Genomic DNA, 17911 nt, shown 5'->3' with positions numbered 1-17911 from the left:
CGATTAATTAATTACAGAAAATGTGTGATTATAATATTATAATAATAATAACGCGTTCACTTTTTGGGGGGTATTTGTCCAGCCCTGACACTGCTGTCCCTGGTGAGAGACTGTTCTCCCTTGCAGACAACATATTACATGTTTATTATTTTGACCAAGGATATTTGGGTGGGTAGGGGAGGGTGGGGAGGGTTAGTGTAACATTAGGTCAGGTACATTGTGTGATCTGTTGGTCTGTGTAGCTAAAATAAACATTATTTTGCTGCTTTAAACGTATGTATATGTCTATTCATTGATTCACTCATATACCAAATCCATTTGAATTGAAAACGGTTGCTTCTCGTGTCAAATATATGCGATTTAGATTACTTTTTTTAATCGCATCCCACCTCTAATACATATGTACATATAGATGTATATGTATTTATGAGAAGTGGCGGTCACATTTACCTTCATGGCAAATTCATGCACCCTGTCACCAGCCCATACTGGGTGGGTGTGGGCATCCACCAACCCTGCAACACAACCACCAACCTGCATAAGCACTGACAACTGCATTTACCATTCAAATAAATAAATACTATGGGCAACATTATTTTACTCTATAATGAGAATGGTAGATAATAACAGTAATAGAATAATAATAATAATAGATAGGTAATAGGTAATAGAATCTATTATGAGAATAGTCACTAATCTAGTCAATCTAAATGGTCGCCTATTATTTCACCTTTCCACTACTACCAGCAGTAGAGGTGCCGCAGTGATACTTGCCAGGTATGACACACATCCCTGTCGCATCGATCAGTTTAGAGAAGGACTCTCCGCTGTACCGGGACTGGATGATGTCCGCCGGTCCCACGGCTGTGATCAGACCGTCACTACACGAGGACATATACAGTTCACACTTAACATGGATTAGGCAACAATAACTTTATATCGTGAAAATGTTACTTCGTGACGTTAGAATTATAAGGTTCTGTCTCCATTTTTGGTCAAAATTTAGTTTTTTTACATAATCTGATCTATTAGGTGTTTATTAATGCCTGTGTGGTGTTATTTTTAAAATGTTGACATTTTTGAGTTAGTAATTAATCAAATACAAAGGTTCCATCTCACAAAACATAATGTAAAAACTTTGACGCTCAATATCTCTGAACTGCCCTAAACGGAGATAGAACCTTCTCATTCTAAACGGAGATAGAACCTTATCATTCTAAACTCACGACTTGGAATATCCAGATTTCACATTCTAATTCTATTTGGGAGTCTTACCGTCGGTTAATGTTGCTTAGCTGTTGCCAACCATTTAAAAGCTGATAGTGAAACCCTTCCAAAGTGAACTATGTTAATAAGTATTAAATACAATACGAGACAATACTCACAGTCCGATGATCAGGCTGCTGTTCTCCAGAACACACAGCGTTTGCATCCCATCTTTCGTTAAGTACTTTTCACCGCTATTGCAAATCAAAACCACCTGTTTTGCGTTCTGGACCCACAGCCTGTACTTAGGCATTTGTAAACTTGGTTTAAAAAAAGGAACAACTTTGAGTCACCTCTGTACCTCAGTGCGTCTGTCTCTGTCAGTGGGAGTAGCGGTTTAGGGACACTAAACAAATATTTGAAGAGGGCTTCGCAGGTTCAAAGTGCGACATGCAGGGGTGGGGCCTTGGACATTTGGGACACTGTCCCTACATACATTAACGTGTGTGTGTGTGTGTGTGTGTGTGTGTGTGTGTGTGTGTGTATCACTTCCCTCACACACACTAATAATAGTACCACATACAGTTTTTAAGAAAGGGCATAATATCCTGATTTTTATTGTTACACAATGTAAATACATCATTTTGGATCATATACAGTAAAAAAAGAAAAGAAAAAAAGAAAAAACTTTTCTCTTGAAAATGTTACTAAAAACAATACTGTTCCCAGAGTTAATTCCACATAGTGAAAATCCAAAAACACAAAATACATCTAACACAAAAGGTACACACAATCTTTCCATCACTCTCTCATCTCCCCATCCTCTTCTTCTTCCTCCACACCTCTAATATACAAAACATTATTGCATCTGTGGATAAAGAAAAGAGAGTGCATCTTAGATCTCTGTGCTAGAATTAAAAAGCTCCTATTCTCTGGAGAGAAATAAAACATTCACATTCATTAGGGGTGGAACGGTACACAGACATTTTGGCTCGGTACGTAGCGCAGTTTTGAAGTCACGGTTTGGTACGTTTTCCGTACAGAAGTTCCATTTTTACTAAACAGTGGTTTACTGAACAAACAGTGGGTCTTCTTTTCTTAATTAAGGAAGCAGGTGCCTTGGATAAGTCGTGGACAGCTGTAGTTTGTGCTCGTTTATAAAGGGCTGGGATGATTTGCTGGCTGAAATGCGGACGAGAGGGAACTACGTAACAAGGCTCGATTACTTTCAACATGTGTTTAAAACCTGTGTTCTCCACAATGGAGTTTGGTCCGCTGCTATAAAAACACCTATGGCTTTTGTTATGGCTTTGGCCCAGTCTGAATTATTAGCAAGGGGAGCTGGGTTTGCTTCGCTGTTTTTTTCTTGTACCTGTGATGTTCACATTCGGGTGATGCGGTCTCAAATGAGTGAGCAAGTTCGACGTACAGCCAGTCGCATACCCGATCGCAGTTGAATAATGCCGGCATATATAGCTTTGGTCCGACCCACCTGTCCATTGTCATTGTAGGTAACTTTGAAACCGTAATTAAGGGACTTAGGAGATACTTGAGGAACTTCAAGCTCTAGTTTAAACTAAACTACTGGCAATCTCTCTGTGTGACGTGTGTGCGCATGCGAGAATACTTCAACACTTTAAAAAGTTCTGCACGTGCAGTAGGTAAAAGAACGCTGCATTCGTTCGGTACACACACGTACCCAACCAAAGGACCCGTACCGAATACATGTACCGTTCCACCCCTAACATTCATTCAAACAAACATGATGCTCATAGGGAAGGCGAGTATACTTTACTCTAACATTTCTTTGGGCAGGTATTCATTGATGTATTGACTTACCATTGAACCATCAAATCAAAGGAAGTACATCCCATCAAAAAAGACTATCAGACTGATTCAGCAGCTGTTTAAGTAAGAGCCTTTTCACTCTTTGAATAGTCAACAGGCTTTTCTCAAATACTAGGAAGACGACTCTTGGGCTGTGTTCGGAATAGCGTACTAGCATACTACTCATACTAGATATGACGTAGATTTTGAGTATGTAGTACGTTCGAACTGTACAGTATGCGAGATTTGAGTATGTGAGAAATTTAGTAGGCGAGCAGTTATTTCCGGTAAAATTTAAGTCGGTTTTGATGGACACTAGCTCGGCTCCTATTTCCCAAAATGCATTTCGCGTCCAGAGTTGCAGAGTTGCGTCCAGGGTTGCCAGATGGGGCGGGTTACCGCCGAATGGGCTACTTGATTTTGAGGTTATAGAAAGTTTAGGCTGTAAATTGTCAATCCCATCTGGCAACCCTGTGCGCTTTCAGCCTCGTCAAACTGCGTCATACAAACTTGTCATACAGCTTTTGTTTACATTGTCCGATAGCCTGGGGACCGAAAGCTTGCAATAAACATCGTTTTTTGCACATATTTGAGTGTGCAGATGCTGCTTTTTTGCACTCTATTCAGCTGCAGCACCCCAGCTAAGTCTGATCACGGATGAGCGGTGGTATTTTCACTATACTGGGAATTAACATGTATTAACAATAATTAACATTAACATGGTGAAATGCATTCTTAGACATGACTACATCGTCATGATTACAAATATGCCACTTGAAATGCATGAAATCTCATTAACTAACTCAATGAACTAACTCTAACTCAATGAACAGGGAGTTCAACATGCGTCAAATGCTTAAATTCACTCCGAGCAGTGTCGACATCGATGGGGGTCTCCAATCAACTCCATTCAAAGTGATTTACGATCCCGCCCCTCTCCCCTGTCCGGACAAAATTTGAATTTTCACCGTAAGCCCCGGTAAAGCGACGTTATTAACCCGCAAAGAGTGTGCCCCGGGCACCGTATTTGTCCGTGAATAACACCGGCTAGGAAGGTGGTAAAAACACAATACTACTTTGCTAACTCCACCATCGCTATACGGTCATTTTGAGCCATCAACCAACCCACTGGCACCCCGGGAAGTTATGTTTCAAACCCCGAGAGCATGCATAAATGTCTATCCGGAAAGAGTGCACTCTCCTCGGCCGCTGCACGCGCCTCTCCTCGGTAACGCGGAGGAACGAAAAGCTTACAGCCCTGCGTATTCCCAGGCGGTCTCCCATCCAGGTACTAACACGGCCCAACCCTGCTTAGCTTCCGAGGTCGGACGAGATCGGGCATGGCTAGTATGGCCGTGAGCAAGAGGACCATGACCCTAAGCATCCATATGCCTGTGCCTGGAGCACTCTTGTTCATGGAACTTTATTATATAAGCACTCTATTTGTGGGTAGACTATGCACAAGGTGTCCTGGATGAAGGGAGAAGTTAAAATCGCTCTGAGAGCGCCGGAGCGCACACTGGGTGCAACGTCATAAAGGGACCAGGTAATTTGATTGGACAAGAGGCATTCCATGAGTGCTGATCATATTTCCAGGGCGAATTTACGAACGCAGCTAGCGAACAGAAGACGCAAAGAATCGTCAGATCAGATATATAAACGGGTTATTTTGGTAAACTGGACACATTTTGGGAATATATGTGGTTACTTTCTCGCCTGAAAACATATTAAAACTTCATAAAATGACATGTTAACACTTGTAAAGCCAAAATTACATATTTTAGCTAATGGAGGTTTAAAATGGAGGTTTAAATTCGCCGCTCCCGGCGAAATGCATTCTGGGAGGCATTCTGGGAGGCAGTATGGAGTATGCATAATGGTCGGCTGGTTTTCGGATACTACTATACTATTATTGTGAATTTAGTAGGTAGTATGCAGTATATACTCATTGAGTATGCTAGTATGCAGTATGCTAGTACGCTATTCCGAACACAGCCTTGGTGTTCTCTCCTCCGTCCTCCACTCGCGTCCTACTGGAAACACGTTATTAAGATATAGGTTCCTCCTCTTACATCCTCTCCTCCAGAGACTGAGGATGAAGCCAGTGGAGGAAGGAGGAGAGTGGAGGAAGGAGGAGAGGGCAGGAGGAGTCGTGTTCCTAACAATTGAGAAAGGGCTAAAGAGTTGGGTGAGAGCCAGGTCCCCTCCATATACAGTGGGGAAAATAAGTATTTCAACCTCTGCTGGTTTTGTGAGTTTAGGCCCTAGACAAAGAAATGAACAGTCTATAATATTTTAATGGTAGGTCCCAAAATCACATATGAATTTTGAAAATCATATTTGTGTTTTTATTGAGTAAAATAAGTATTTCACCCCCTACCAACCAGCAACAATTCTGGCTCCCACAGACCGGTTATGTGACCATGAGGCACACAGATTAGTCCTCTCACTTTTAGAAAGTACTCCTAATCGCAACTCGTTACCTGTATAAAAGACACCTGTCCAGAATCAATCAATCAATCAGATTCCAACCTCTCCACCATGGGCAAGACCAAAGAGTTGCCAAAGGACATCAGGGACGAGATTGTAGACCTGCACAAGACTGGAATGGGCTACAAGACCATTGGCAAGTATCTTGGTGAGAAGGAGACTACTTCTATTATTCGAAAATGGAAGAAACACAAATTGACCATCAATCTCCCTCGGTCTGGGGCTCCAAGCAAGATCTCACCTTGTGGGGTGACGTTGATCATGAGAAAGGTGAGGGATCAACCCAGAACTACACAGGAGGAGCTTGTTAATGATCTCAAGGCAGCTGGGACCACAGTCACCAAGATGACCATTGGTAACCATGGTAACACACTACGCCATAATGGACTGAAATCCTGTAGCGCCCGCAAGGTCCCCCTGCTCAAGAAGGCCCGTCTGAAGTTTGCCAATGAGCACCTGGATGATTCAGAGGAGGCTTGGGAGAAAATGCTGTGGTCAGATGAGACCAAAATCGAGCTCTTTGGCATCAACTCGACTTGCCGTGTTTGGAGGAGGAAAAATACTGACTTTGACCCCAAGAACACCATCCCCACCATCAAGCATGGCGGTGGAAACATTGTGTTTGGGGCTGTTTCTCTGCTAAGGGGACAGGACGACTTCACTGCATCGAGGGGAGGATGAACGGGGCCATGTACTGTGAAATCTTGTGTGAGAACCTCCTTCCCTCAGCCAGGACACTGAAAATGGGTTGTGGATGGGTGTTCCAGCATGACAATGACCCAAAACAACCGGCTAAGGCAACAAAGGAGTGGCTCAAGAAGAAGCACATTAAGGTATTGGAGTGGCCTAGTCAGTCTCCGGACCTTAATCCCATAGAAAATCTGTGGAGGGAGCTGAAGCTTTGAGTTGCCAAGCAACAACCTCCAAACCTTAAGGATTTGGAGAGGATCTGCAAAGAGGAGTGGGCCAAAATCCCCCCTGGGATCTACGCAAACTTGGTGACCAAGAAACATCTGACCGCTGTGCTTGCCAACAAGGGTTTCTCCACCACATACTGAGTCTTGCTAGTTTTGCTAGGGGGTGAAATACTTATTTTACTCAATAAAACACTAATCATTTTTCAAAATATGAAAATATGAAAAACAAAAAATGATATTCTGTCTCTCACTGTTAAACTGAACCTACCATTAAAATGAGACTGTTTAGACTGTTCATTTCTTTGTAAGGGGGTAAACGCACAAAATCAGCAGGGGGTGAAATAGTTATTTCCCCCACTGTATAGGCTACATCATGCCTAGTCAATCATCAATAAAAAGGAGGAACGTCAGTTTTCTCAGCAGGGGCTCCTATATTTACCTGACAAGTACTTCACCAAGGTGACCTGCCAACGCCCCATCCACATACTCCTCTGTGTTCGCCAACTGAAACAAATACAAAAGACAATCTTGACAAATGGTAAATGGACTGCACTTATATAGCGCCTTTTTTGCTGCTCCAAAGCGCTTTACAACGGCCTCTCATTCGCACACACATTCACACACCAATGGCGGCATAAATGTACACAGGGGCAGGGGGGCATGAGTGCTCTCTCACCTGCATGTTCATGTAGCTGTCCACTGACACCAGGTAGCCCTTGTACTCCATCCCCCACTTCAGCTTCACCATCACGGGCTTGCCTGTCAGCCCGTTCAGGAAGGGCTTGGGGTTCAGAGGTAAACTCTAAACACAGCAGGAGGCAGAGGGTTTGGTTGATGAGAACTTATTTCATTTCAATTCCATTGGCTACCTACCTCCCTACACTCCTAGAGAAAGGGTTCTACATGGAACCAAACGTTCTTCCACAGGGACAGCCTTTGGAAACCGTATTAATCCTTTACTAGGTGACCAACATGTCCATAAGCATGGCCCCTGTCCTGTCATACGTCTCCAACTCTGAATGTGGGTGTCATCTACTATGACACTTAACCACGTTTAATTCATCTAATGAGTTAGCCTATATATGAACGTATTGCAATTTAGTTTTTAACTAGTTTGAAATCTATTCAGAGTGTACTGCCCATTCCTTCACTACCAGAATGAATGAATGAATGAATGAATGAATGAATGAATGAATCGCTGCTAGTGCTAGCTACAGGCACGCTTATCCTGAAAGCCTTTCCTTAAACGTCCGGAAATTTCATTTTCAATAAGTAAAACGTTACACTTACCATCTCAACAACAGTGCGTTTTAGTCACGAAATTAGTTTGTAATGTAGCCGCACTCTTTTCGACACAAAAGACGTTCACTTCCTTAGCTTGCACGCCTTGCCGCCGGAAGCAGGAAACACCTGCCAGCCTGTATGAACTTTGACCCAAAACAAATGTCAAGATGAAGCAAGAGCTCGAAATATGTATACCGCCCCCTACTGTACTACTGTACGGTCACAGACAACATTTGATTTAATGATTTAAATGTGCCTTTAATAATCAAATTAATAACCATTAAAGCCACATTTAAATCATTATCTGTACAATCTCTACGACTTTCAGTAGCCTAGTCAACAGTTTGGACACACCTTTTCATTCAATGGTTTTCTTTATTTAAATTATTTTCTACATTGTAAATTGTAATACTGAAGACAACTATCTGTTCAATTAAGTGTTAAACCAGAATATGTTTTATATTTTAGATTCTTCAAAGTAGCCACCTTTAGCTTTGATGACAGCTTTGCACATTCTTGGCATTCTCTCAATCAGCTTGGTGTGCGTGTGTGTGTGTGTGTGTGTGTGTGTGTGTGTGTGTGTGTGTGTGTGTGTGTGTGTGTGTGTGTGTGTGTGTCAGTGGGAAAGGAAACTGTGAACACCGCCCAGCATTCTCTTCTCTAGAATACGTGGGAGAAAACCACAAAAGAAGCAAAAGGTGGCTACTACCTTTTTTTCTCCACGAGTTGAGATCAAAGATGTAAGACTTTCTATGTACACAAGAGGCCTATTTCTCTCAAATCCAGGTGTGCCTTACAATAAAAGGCCACTCTAAAATGTGGCACATCTGTGCAATAATCATGCTGTCTATATGTGTATATATATATATGCACACACACACACACACACACACACACACACACACACACACACACACACACAGATACAGATGTATCCATACCATATGATTGTCTTCCATGATGGGACGCAGCATTCCTATAAAAGCTCATTAGTGTTTAGATTAGATGTAGATGAGCACTGGTATGGAAGGAGCATGTAAATGCATCACATGTTATTTGACTCCCCAGGTTCAATCAACAAATATAGGCTACGTTCGTAAATTCGCTCTGGAAATCGGATCAGCACTCATGGAATGCCTCTTGTCCAATCAAATGACTTGATCCCTTTATGACGTTGAACCCAGCGCATGCTCCGGCGCTCTCAGAGCGAATTTACGAATGCAGCCATGGCATGTCACAACGATGATGTCATAATGTCATGGCATCACAAAGGCATATGACAGGCCTGCTGAGCTGAAGGGCACATCTGTCCAAAACAAACCTGTCCAATCAACAGCAATACAGGCCTCAGACTTGCTCTGCATGCGTGGTTCTTTCTTAACTAACAATGTTCTATCTAGATGATCTGGTGTAATTAGGTAGGCCTACAGTACTCACTACTAGTCACTGCTGTCAATGGCTGTTCACACATAGATCAGAACCATCATGGACAATATCGTGAGCTTAGAATGATAAGGTTCTATCTCCGTTTAGAATGATAAGGTTCTATCTCCGTTTAGAATGATAAGGTTCTATCTCCGTTTAGAATGATAAGGTTCTATCTCCGTTTAGAATGATAAGGTTCTATCTCCGTTTAGGGTAGTTCAGAGATATTGAGCGTCAACGTTTTTACATTGCATTATGTTTTGTGAGATGGAACCTTTGTATTTTATTATTTACTAACTAAAAAATGTCAACATTTTAAAAATAACACCACACAGGCATTAATAAACACCTAATGGATCAGATTATGTAAAAAACTACATTCTGACCAAAAATTGAGATAGAACCTAAGAATTCTAACGTCACGACATGCTGCCAACAGGATACATTCAGATAGATAACACAGGACCGCAGTACACGTAAGTCATCTGTCCTCTCTGGATCTCCAACCTGCATGTTCCAGTATGACTCCGAGACTGCTGGACGCCACCTTGTGTTGAGTCTGCATTAATGAGTAACTCACAAAGGTCTTCCTCAGTGCAAAGTTCACGGGAGCTTCCGCACAGCTATTGTGTCTTGCAGTGAGGTTGATGATATAAACATAGTTAACCCTTGTGTGGTGTTCGGGTCAACCGGACGCGTTTTACATTTTTACTTGGTGAGAAATGGTACAAGAATACATTTGATCAATATGAAACTCCATGGCCTTGGCTTATTTTCTATGAAAAACATGTAAAAGTGAAAAAAACACATTTTTACACATCCTACAATACCCCAACACATTTACAGTATGTCCTTCATAAGATGTTCGGGTCATTTAGGCCCGGATGCACAGAGACACACAGAAACATACACACACTCACACTGACACTCACTCACTCACTCACTCACACACCTCTGCTCTAGCTTTCCCGTGCCAAGAAGCCGTCTGCTCTCGCACTTTTTACCCTTTGAAGTGCAACATTGTAAACATTTTTACATTTTCTTGCACTGTACAGAACGTATGCAGCAACTGCAAAAAGTACATTTGAGGTACACACACTGTCACATTCTGTGCTTCATGTGTTGTGTAGACAGGCATACCCATGCACACACAATTGTAGCCAGTGGTATTTCAGAATTATTTGGGATTTTTTTAGACATAATACTGTATTTCTACAGTGACAGTGAAAACAGTGTACATTCCGTTTGTGTTTTGTGATTCAGCATTTGCAGACATTTTTGAGAGATGTATTTCATAGCTATTGGCAAAAACAATCTTAGTTTGGTTCTTTCATTTCTATTCTTGTTCATCACCTGTATTTTCTTTACAGCTTTGATTATAATTAGATAAATGTGAAATTCAAAATAATAAACAGCAATGAAAACATTGTTTCATTAACATTTTTCCTAGATAAGTATGATTTATGACACCCAGGTCTTTATTATAGTGGATTTTGCATTTTCAAAGTTAGGGGCATCATGTGCGTAAAAACGCTTCTACTCATCATGCTGTCGTTCGGCCCCACCTATTCCCAGGGGTCTGACACTTTGTGGGTTGTTACTAAGCATCCTCTGCTCCAGCCTCTCCAAAGGGCAGCCCTCTAGATCCACCAGAACAAAAGATCACACATGCACTTTTGAATGTGTACACAGTACCTATTGTGCATTATTGGGTACAGTACCTGTTTGTGCCCACAGGAGGCGCCCTTTAATATTATGGGCTATTTTGGGGCTTTCTTGCGCCCTGAGTATACCCCCTTGTATGGGTCACCCTTGGGACTAGGAGCACCGTGTCAAGACAAGTGCTTTTAAAACCCCAATGATGTCCCGGGTCAACTGGACCCAAAGAGTTTGATTGATTGATTGATTGAAAACTTTAACAAAGGCCCATAAAACAAGACTCCAGACAGCCCAAAATAAACTGGTTAGGCTTCTGCTAGGTCTCAACCCTAGGACACATCTAACCGCTGCTCATTTTTTGAGCCTTGATTGGCTACGAGTAGTTGACAGAGTGCAGCAGCTTGCACTGGGCCTGGTCTTCAAGATACGCTACACCACAAAGACACCCAAGTACCTGTCAACATACTTCCAAAAAGTGAACAACGTCCACACATACAACACCAGAGGAAGCTCCACGAACCACGTTCAACCGCGTTGCACCACAAACAAGGGGTTAAACTCGTTTGCAAACTATGCAGTAAAAATGTGGAACGCCCTTCCTATAATCTTAAAGGAGTGCAAAACACTGCCCACCTTCAAAACCACTCTCAAAAAACATTTACAGGAGGCTGCAATCCGTAACTGGACCCTCTAAATCAAAAATCAGATTAAAAGACCCGAACTACCCACTGTACATACTTGGTGTTTTGTCCCCCGCCCCCACCTGTGGTGTATGTCCCCACCTGTCCTACCCGCTGTACATACCTTATGTTTTGTTGTATTGTTCTTCCCATGATGGATGTGTGTTTATCTTGTAGATAGTAATAGTTATTTGTCTGTATTATCTTGTAGATAGTACTAGCTTTTTTGTCTGTCTTACATGTAACGATGAATTGAGAATCAAGGACCCCAATTGAAATAAGCCAGTGGCTTTCTTGGGTTTTTATCCTGTTAGTTGACCTTGTATGTAATATGTACTTTCATGTACCTACTTCTGCAAATCTTCTAATAAAGTTTTCAATCAATCAATCAAAGATTTGCAGAAGTAGGTACATGAAAGTACATATTCCATACAAGGTCAACTAACAGGATAAAAACCCAAGAAAGCCACTGGCTTATTTCAATTGGGGTCCTTGATTCTCAATTCATCGTTAATACGAAAGGGTCCAAAAAGTGAACATCACACAAGGGTTAAGGTCCTGCAGCTCGTCAGTGTTCAGAAGGCGAGCATAGGAACATGGGTGTTTTTCGGGATGGGAGGGGTGGGGGTGGGAGGGGGGTCATCGGGATTTAGTTCAGTGGGTAGGGGGTGCAGGGTCCTCTGGGGTTATCATTGGTTAACCAGGGCTCGACATTAAGGCTTGTCCGCTTGTCCGGGACAAGTACATTTTATGTTCGGACAAGTGGACTTCCTCCTGCAGTTGTCCGATGGACAAGTCAAAACAAAAAAAGAAATCAATATGTATTAATATCTGCAAACATGAATTCCTCCTTCCGATCTGAATAGTAAAACAAAATAGCAAGCAAAGCGATGCCGCGCCTCATTCTGGCTATTTCAGTCTCTCGTAGTTCGTTATCGTCATAGTTCGTAAATTCGCTCAGAGCGCCAGAGCGCACACTGCGTTTAACGTCATAAAGACGTGATTGGACAAAAGGCATTCCATGAGTGCTGATCAGATTCCAGAGCGAGTTTACGAACACAGCCATAGTGTTGTGGGTCGCCTGTCACTAGTGCCATTCACGTGAACGCGTATTCGCTTCTTCTCAATGCCGCTTATTTTCATGTAGTTCGATGCGATCGTATATTTTAGGTTTGAAGTTTTAAGACCAGCACATCGCAATACGAACTTCAGAATGACACTAATTATAGATTTCTCAATTTGAATATAGGATACTATCCAAAAGCTAGCAAATAAGATTGCTTCCATTGGGGAGAGACTATAGTTACAAACATTTTTTGTAAATATTCCTAGATATTCATCCCTTTTGTGGCCAATCTGATTTTTGATTTAGAGGGTCCAGTTACGGATTGCAGCCTCCTGTAAATGTTTTTTGAGAGTGGTTTTGAAGGTGGGCAGTGTTTTGCACTCCTTTAAGATTATAGGAAGGGCGTTCCACATTTTTACTGCATAGTTTGCAAACGAGTTTAACCCCTTGTTTGTGGTGCAACGCGGTTGAACGTGGTTCGTGGAGCTTCCTCTGGTATTGTATGTGTGGACGTTGTTCACTTTTTGGAAGTATGTTGACAGGTACTTGGGTGTCTTTGTGGTGTAGCGTATCTTGAAGACCAGGCCCAGTGCAAGCTGCTGCACTCTGTCAACTACTCGTAGCCAATCAAGGCTCAAAAAATGAGCAGCGGTTAGATGTGTCCTAGGGTTGAGGCCTAGCAGAAGCCTAACCAGTTTATTTTGGGCTGTCTGGAGTCTTGTTTTTTGGGCCTTTGTGGTTCTATAGTACGATAGTATGATGTTACGGCATCATGGTACTATATGATGAGATATATGGTTAATGAACATCTTATAGTTTTATATATGGATTTTTATCTAGGCTGTTGGATGCGTTATGGATTTGGCCGTTTCGCGCAGTGTAAATAGTGTTCATCTTGTTCACAGGCCTGCTAACTGGGTAATCCTATGTGGTTTAGCTTTATCAGATAAGATTAGATTCAATGTTATTGTCATTAGGCCTGTAACAATTATGAAATAAGCAGTTATGATTTGTACTTGATTAGTTGAATCAGGTGTGCTGGTGGTGGAACAGATCAAATATGTGGAGTGGCTGGGGGTCCCCGAGGAGAGGTTAGAGAACCACTGATCTAGACCCTCTATAATGCTTTTATGTGGCAACACCTAGGGAGTGGGAAGAAAGAACAGCCTACAGCACTCTGTTCAACCTACACAGTGTAGTTCATTTAATTCACCAATGTCGCCATCTAGCGGCCTAAACTAAGAATGTGATCAGCAAAGCTGAACACTTCATAGTATTCATTTAGCTGACGCTTTTATCCAAAACGACATGTGATAATAATGATGACTCCCTGAAGGTAGGGTTTCTCTTAGGACAAGTGGATTAGTGGCTTCAAAATTAATCATACCATGTAAGGTATTTAAGTTTCCCATTAAGTTTCCCATCCATGTTGGCTTTCTCTTGTTGTTCTCCCTCTCGTTCTCTCTCTCATGGTGTATATGTGTTGTTCGTATACAATAGTCACAGGAGATTAATAGCTTGGAGAGTGATATCATTACCCCATAACTACTTATATTATGTCATCATGACAGCCACAGGTCAGATGCTGTTAAGAGCTGCAGTTACTCTCTGTTAACACATGGGGGCGCTACACATATGAAGGTTCAGGTTCACATGAGTTACAGTATGGGTGGGTATATTAACCTAAAATGGTACGTGTATTCCTTAAATCTGACAGCTACACAGTAGCTACTTGAGTAGGATATTAAATATTAGTTTTAATTTATTGAAAAATGTCAGTACTCTTTGCATAACAACAAAATCGCTATGGGAGGAGCTATAGCTCCAGTTCTGAGACGTTGTTCAACTTTGTTGAAAACGAAACTGATCGAGTTTTCTTCTTTTCAGTGAGTCGGATCATTCGGCTGCGTTCACTGAGAAGAGCCGTTCGTTCGTCTCCCAAACGGCTCCTCGTTAAAATCATCATTTTGACTAAGTTCTCATTGGTCCTTGTGCACATAAATGATGTATTGTATGTATTATAAAAACATTTAAAAAAATATTAGGATCCATCTGTTTTAACTGGACTCGGCTGATATCATGCAACAACAAAAAAAGTATGACACTTATACACACACACTTACACAGATACACACGCGCTTTGAAAGTAACGGGCCTGCTGGATGCGAGAGTCAAGAAGTTAGATTAGAATAAAAGTATTGTGTTCATTTTTCAAAAACACCCATGTATTCTCAGCTCTAGAAATGTATTTGCTATATGTTAAAGTCTCTTTCTCTTATCTCTTTCCGGAGATAAAATGGCAGCAAAAGTAATCAAAAAAGTGAACCATAAAACTAGATTCTTGTACAGGATATCCTCACTTGTCAGTAAAAACACACTGAGGACCCTATCAGGAGCTCTCATTCAATGTCACTTCGACTATGCCGTAACATCATGGTACTATAGAACCACAAAGGCCCATAAAACAAGACTCCAGACAGCCCAAAATAAACTGGTTAGGCTTCTGCTGGGCCTCAACCCTAGGACACATCTAACCGCTGCTCATTTTTTGAGCCTTGATTGGCTACGAGTAGTTGACAGAGTGCAGCAGCTTGCACTGGGCCTAGTCTTCAAGATACGCTACACCACAAAGACACCCAAGTACCTGTCAACATACTTCCAAAAAGTGAACAACGTCCACACTTACAACACCAGAGGAAGCTCCACGAACCACGTTCAACCGCGTTGCACCACAAACAAGGGTTTAAACTCGTTTGCAAACTATGCAGTAAAGATGTGGAACGCCCTTCCTATAATCTTAAAGGAGTGCAAAACACTGCCCACCTTCAAAACCACTCTCAAAAAACATTTACAGGAGGCTGCAATCCGTAACTGGACCCTCTAAAACAAAAATCAGATTAAAAGACCTGAACTACCCACTGTACATACTTTGTGTTTTGTCCCCCGCCCCCACCTGTGGTGTATGTCCCCACCTGTCCTACCCGCTGTACATACCTTATGTTTTGTTGTATTGTTCTTCCCATGATGGATGTACGTTTATCTTGTAGATAGTAATAGTTATTTGTCTGTATTATCATGTAGATAGTACTAGTTCTTTTCTTATGTCTGTCTTACATGTAACGATGAATTGAAAATCAAGGACCCCAATTGAAATAAGCCAGTGGCTTTCTTGGGTTTTTATCCTCTTAGTTTGACCTTGTATGTAATATGTACTTTCATGTACCTACTTCTGCAAACATTCTAATAAAGTTTTCAATCAATCAATCAATAACATTGTATTGATTTGAACGACTCTTCAGATTCGCGACTCGATAACGTTCACCACAAAGAGCCGATTCAAATACCCGGTTCTTTCGCGACCCGTCACTATTTCCAGTAATCTACGAAATCCATCTCGACTTCATCCTTTGTCTCTGTCTTCTAAAGAGAACTACAAGAAGGAGATAGCAGGTAGGAGATCATAGACAGGATACTCTCTGTATATATAGGCATGGGCGTCACCACCATATATTTGGGGGGGGACGTGTCCCCCCCACCTTTGAAACAAGGTCGTTTGGACCCCCCCACATTTGCCATCAAAAATATGTTGCATGACTGGTCAGCGTTATTTTCATTGCTTCACAATCAAATCCGTTCCACTTTATGAGTAGGGGATTGCCCATATCCAGAAATCCACTCCGCGTTTTACTTCTGTTTTTAACACGGCAGCAGCACGCACGCAGATTCAAAACATTCAGACTGAGGCAAGACGATATTTAGATCATCCACCAAGATGGATATAAGGATTTTTTTTTTCTAAGAAGAGAAAAGTAAGTCAAAGTCATCCAAGTTTTCCCGTGAGTGGCCAAACAGCAACATTGCGTTCTCCCAAGGTCAAACACAGCCAGCTTTTCTGATAAGAATGTTAGCACCTTATGAGACATTCTCTGTATTAGCAATAGAATTAGCATAGCCTACTAGCAACCAAATACGAGCTAGATCAGCTATATGGCACTAGCAGTTTTGTTAGGCATTACTAGTGCGGTTAGACATGTTTAAATGCAGAACAGACACAGGCGAAATGTCATCAAAAGCACAGAATGGCGACAAACACCTCACAGTGCTTACCTGTCCTGTCATTATTGCATCTCCTGCCCGCGTTCATTGCCCTGAGCATTTGCACTATTTAATTTGGCCATTGCACCCACCCAAAGAATCAATTTTGCATCTGATTGCTTGAGGTTGTATTGAGTTATAGTTGTATGTTCTGCAATGCACTGAAGAGGGCTAAGTTTGATTGTAATAGGCTCTGAGTAGCCTAGGTACATATTTTATGTTTCCTCATAACTTTTTATTCAATTTGTTGACTCAAAGTTACCTCATTCTTTTCTAATTCACTCTTTGATTCTTTTTGAATCTTCATATTTAATAAAGTACCTAAAAAGTGCCAAGTGTCAGTGTCAGGCCTCTGTGAGTTAAACCAAAACATAATAGTAGTCAGTAATTGCAGACCATGCCAGCTCCAAGGAAAAACAAAGAAAGAGGGAGATTATTTTGGGTGTAAAACGCACCAGAATGCAGGAAATTGAATCTACTATTTAAAAAATTTCGGGGGGAGGACCCCCAGACCCCCCGAAAAATAAGTGTCCCCCCCACATTCAAAAAGCTGCTGACGCCCATGTATATAGGTATGTTATAACTTTATCTAATGCATTTTAATCATCTGTATAAAGGATCAGCAATGAACAGTTATGATCTCAGGAGATCAGGAGCTACAATTCTCAGAAGAGCCATTTTGCAATCACTCAAAATCAAAATCATCCTTTGCAATCTGACATTGAGAAAAATGTGCCTCTAACGAAGCATAATGTCCAATGCAAAATACATAGGCTACATGGGAGCTGTGTTCCAAAATAGCACTCTATCTAGACTTTATAAACTACGGTATTCACTCTAGATAGAGTGCAACAAAGCATTTTGGAACACAGCAATGGTTTTACCAAGCTGACAACTTGTCACTCAACTGAAGACGCCTGTTGTAGAAAAGGCTCTGAAATGTACTGGGTGCTTTTAAGAATCAACTTCTCCAGTTATGGGAATTGACGTATCGTGACGTTAGAATTATAAGGTTCTGGTGTAGTGACTACATTATGGGTTCATGTTCTCCTCTTACTGTTGGTTGTGTAGTGGGAGGGAACCAGTTCTGGCACTAGGGGCAGAGGGGAGGATTATTAACGTTGCAACTTCCTGTTTAGACACAACAGTTTTGGTGATCTATTTTCTGGTCCTGTACTGAGAGTACAAGTTGTTATTTTGATTAAACAGTTATCATTACGTTGCCTACGTCTTTCCTTTTTCCTCCGGCACTACACTGGTGA

General features: G+C 41.6%; 2 protein-coding genes across 3 annotated transcripts in view; both read right to left on the bottom strand.

Annotated features, from left to right (window-relative positions):
• The window catches only part of amdhd1 (amidohydrolase domain containing 1), a 7737-nt gene extending 6151 nt beyond the window's left edge, over window positions 1-1586 (bottom strand). For both annotated transcript variants that reach the window (XR_013937605.1, XM_080537476.1), the window contains exons 1-3: window positions 1386-1586; window positions 775-881; window positions 451-515 (exon numbers count right to left, since the gene is read on the bottom strand). Coding sequence is in view for 1 of the 2 variants with exons in the window: in XM_080537476.1 (XP_080393602.1) it covers window positions 451-515; window positions 775-881; window positions 1386-1519 (306 nt within the window). In the remaining variant the exon portion in view is untranslated. The remainder of the gene's footprint in view (window positions 1-450; window positions 516-774; window positions 882-1385) is intronic.
• Window positions 1587-1808: 222 nt separating this feature from the next.
• LOC308163735 (small nuclear ribonucleoprotein F) lies at window positions 1809-7853 on the bottom strand. Its single transcript, XM_080537925.1, has 4 exons — window positions 7731-7853; window positions 7117-7242; window positions 6880-6944; window positions 1809-2074 (listed from the first exon to the last, which is right to left on the bottom strand). The coding sequence occupies exons 1-4, from the start codon at window positions 7731-7733 to the stop codon at window positions 2008-2010; spliced, it is 261 nt and encodes an 86-aa protein (XP_080394051.1). The 5' UTR covers window positions 7734-7853; the 3' UTR covers window positions 1809-2007.
• Between the last annotated feature and the right edge of the window lie 10058 nt (window positions 7854-17911).

Source organism: Nansenia antarctica (assembly GCF_963989245.1).
Source record: "Nansenia antarctica genome assembly, chromosome: 8".
NCBI lineage: Eukaryota > Metazoa > Chordata > Actinopteri > Argentiniformes > Microstomatidae > Nansenia > Nansenia antarctica.
The sequence above is the reverse complement of the archived record's forward strand: the minus strand, read 5'-3'. Positions and strand labels throughout refer to the sequence as shown.

Bases quoted from the DNA above. Each gene is read 5' to 3' on its own strand.
- LOC308163735 (XM_080537925.1), bottom strand. The intron at 6,945-7,116 runs GTGAGAGAGCAC...TATTTGTTTCAG, and splicing joins ACAGCTACATGAACATGCAG to TTGGCGAACACAGAGGAGTA. The intron at 2,075-6,879 runs GTAAATATAGGA...CTTTATCCACAG, and splicing joins CTTGGTGAAGTACTTGTCAG to ATGCAATAATGTTTTGTATA.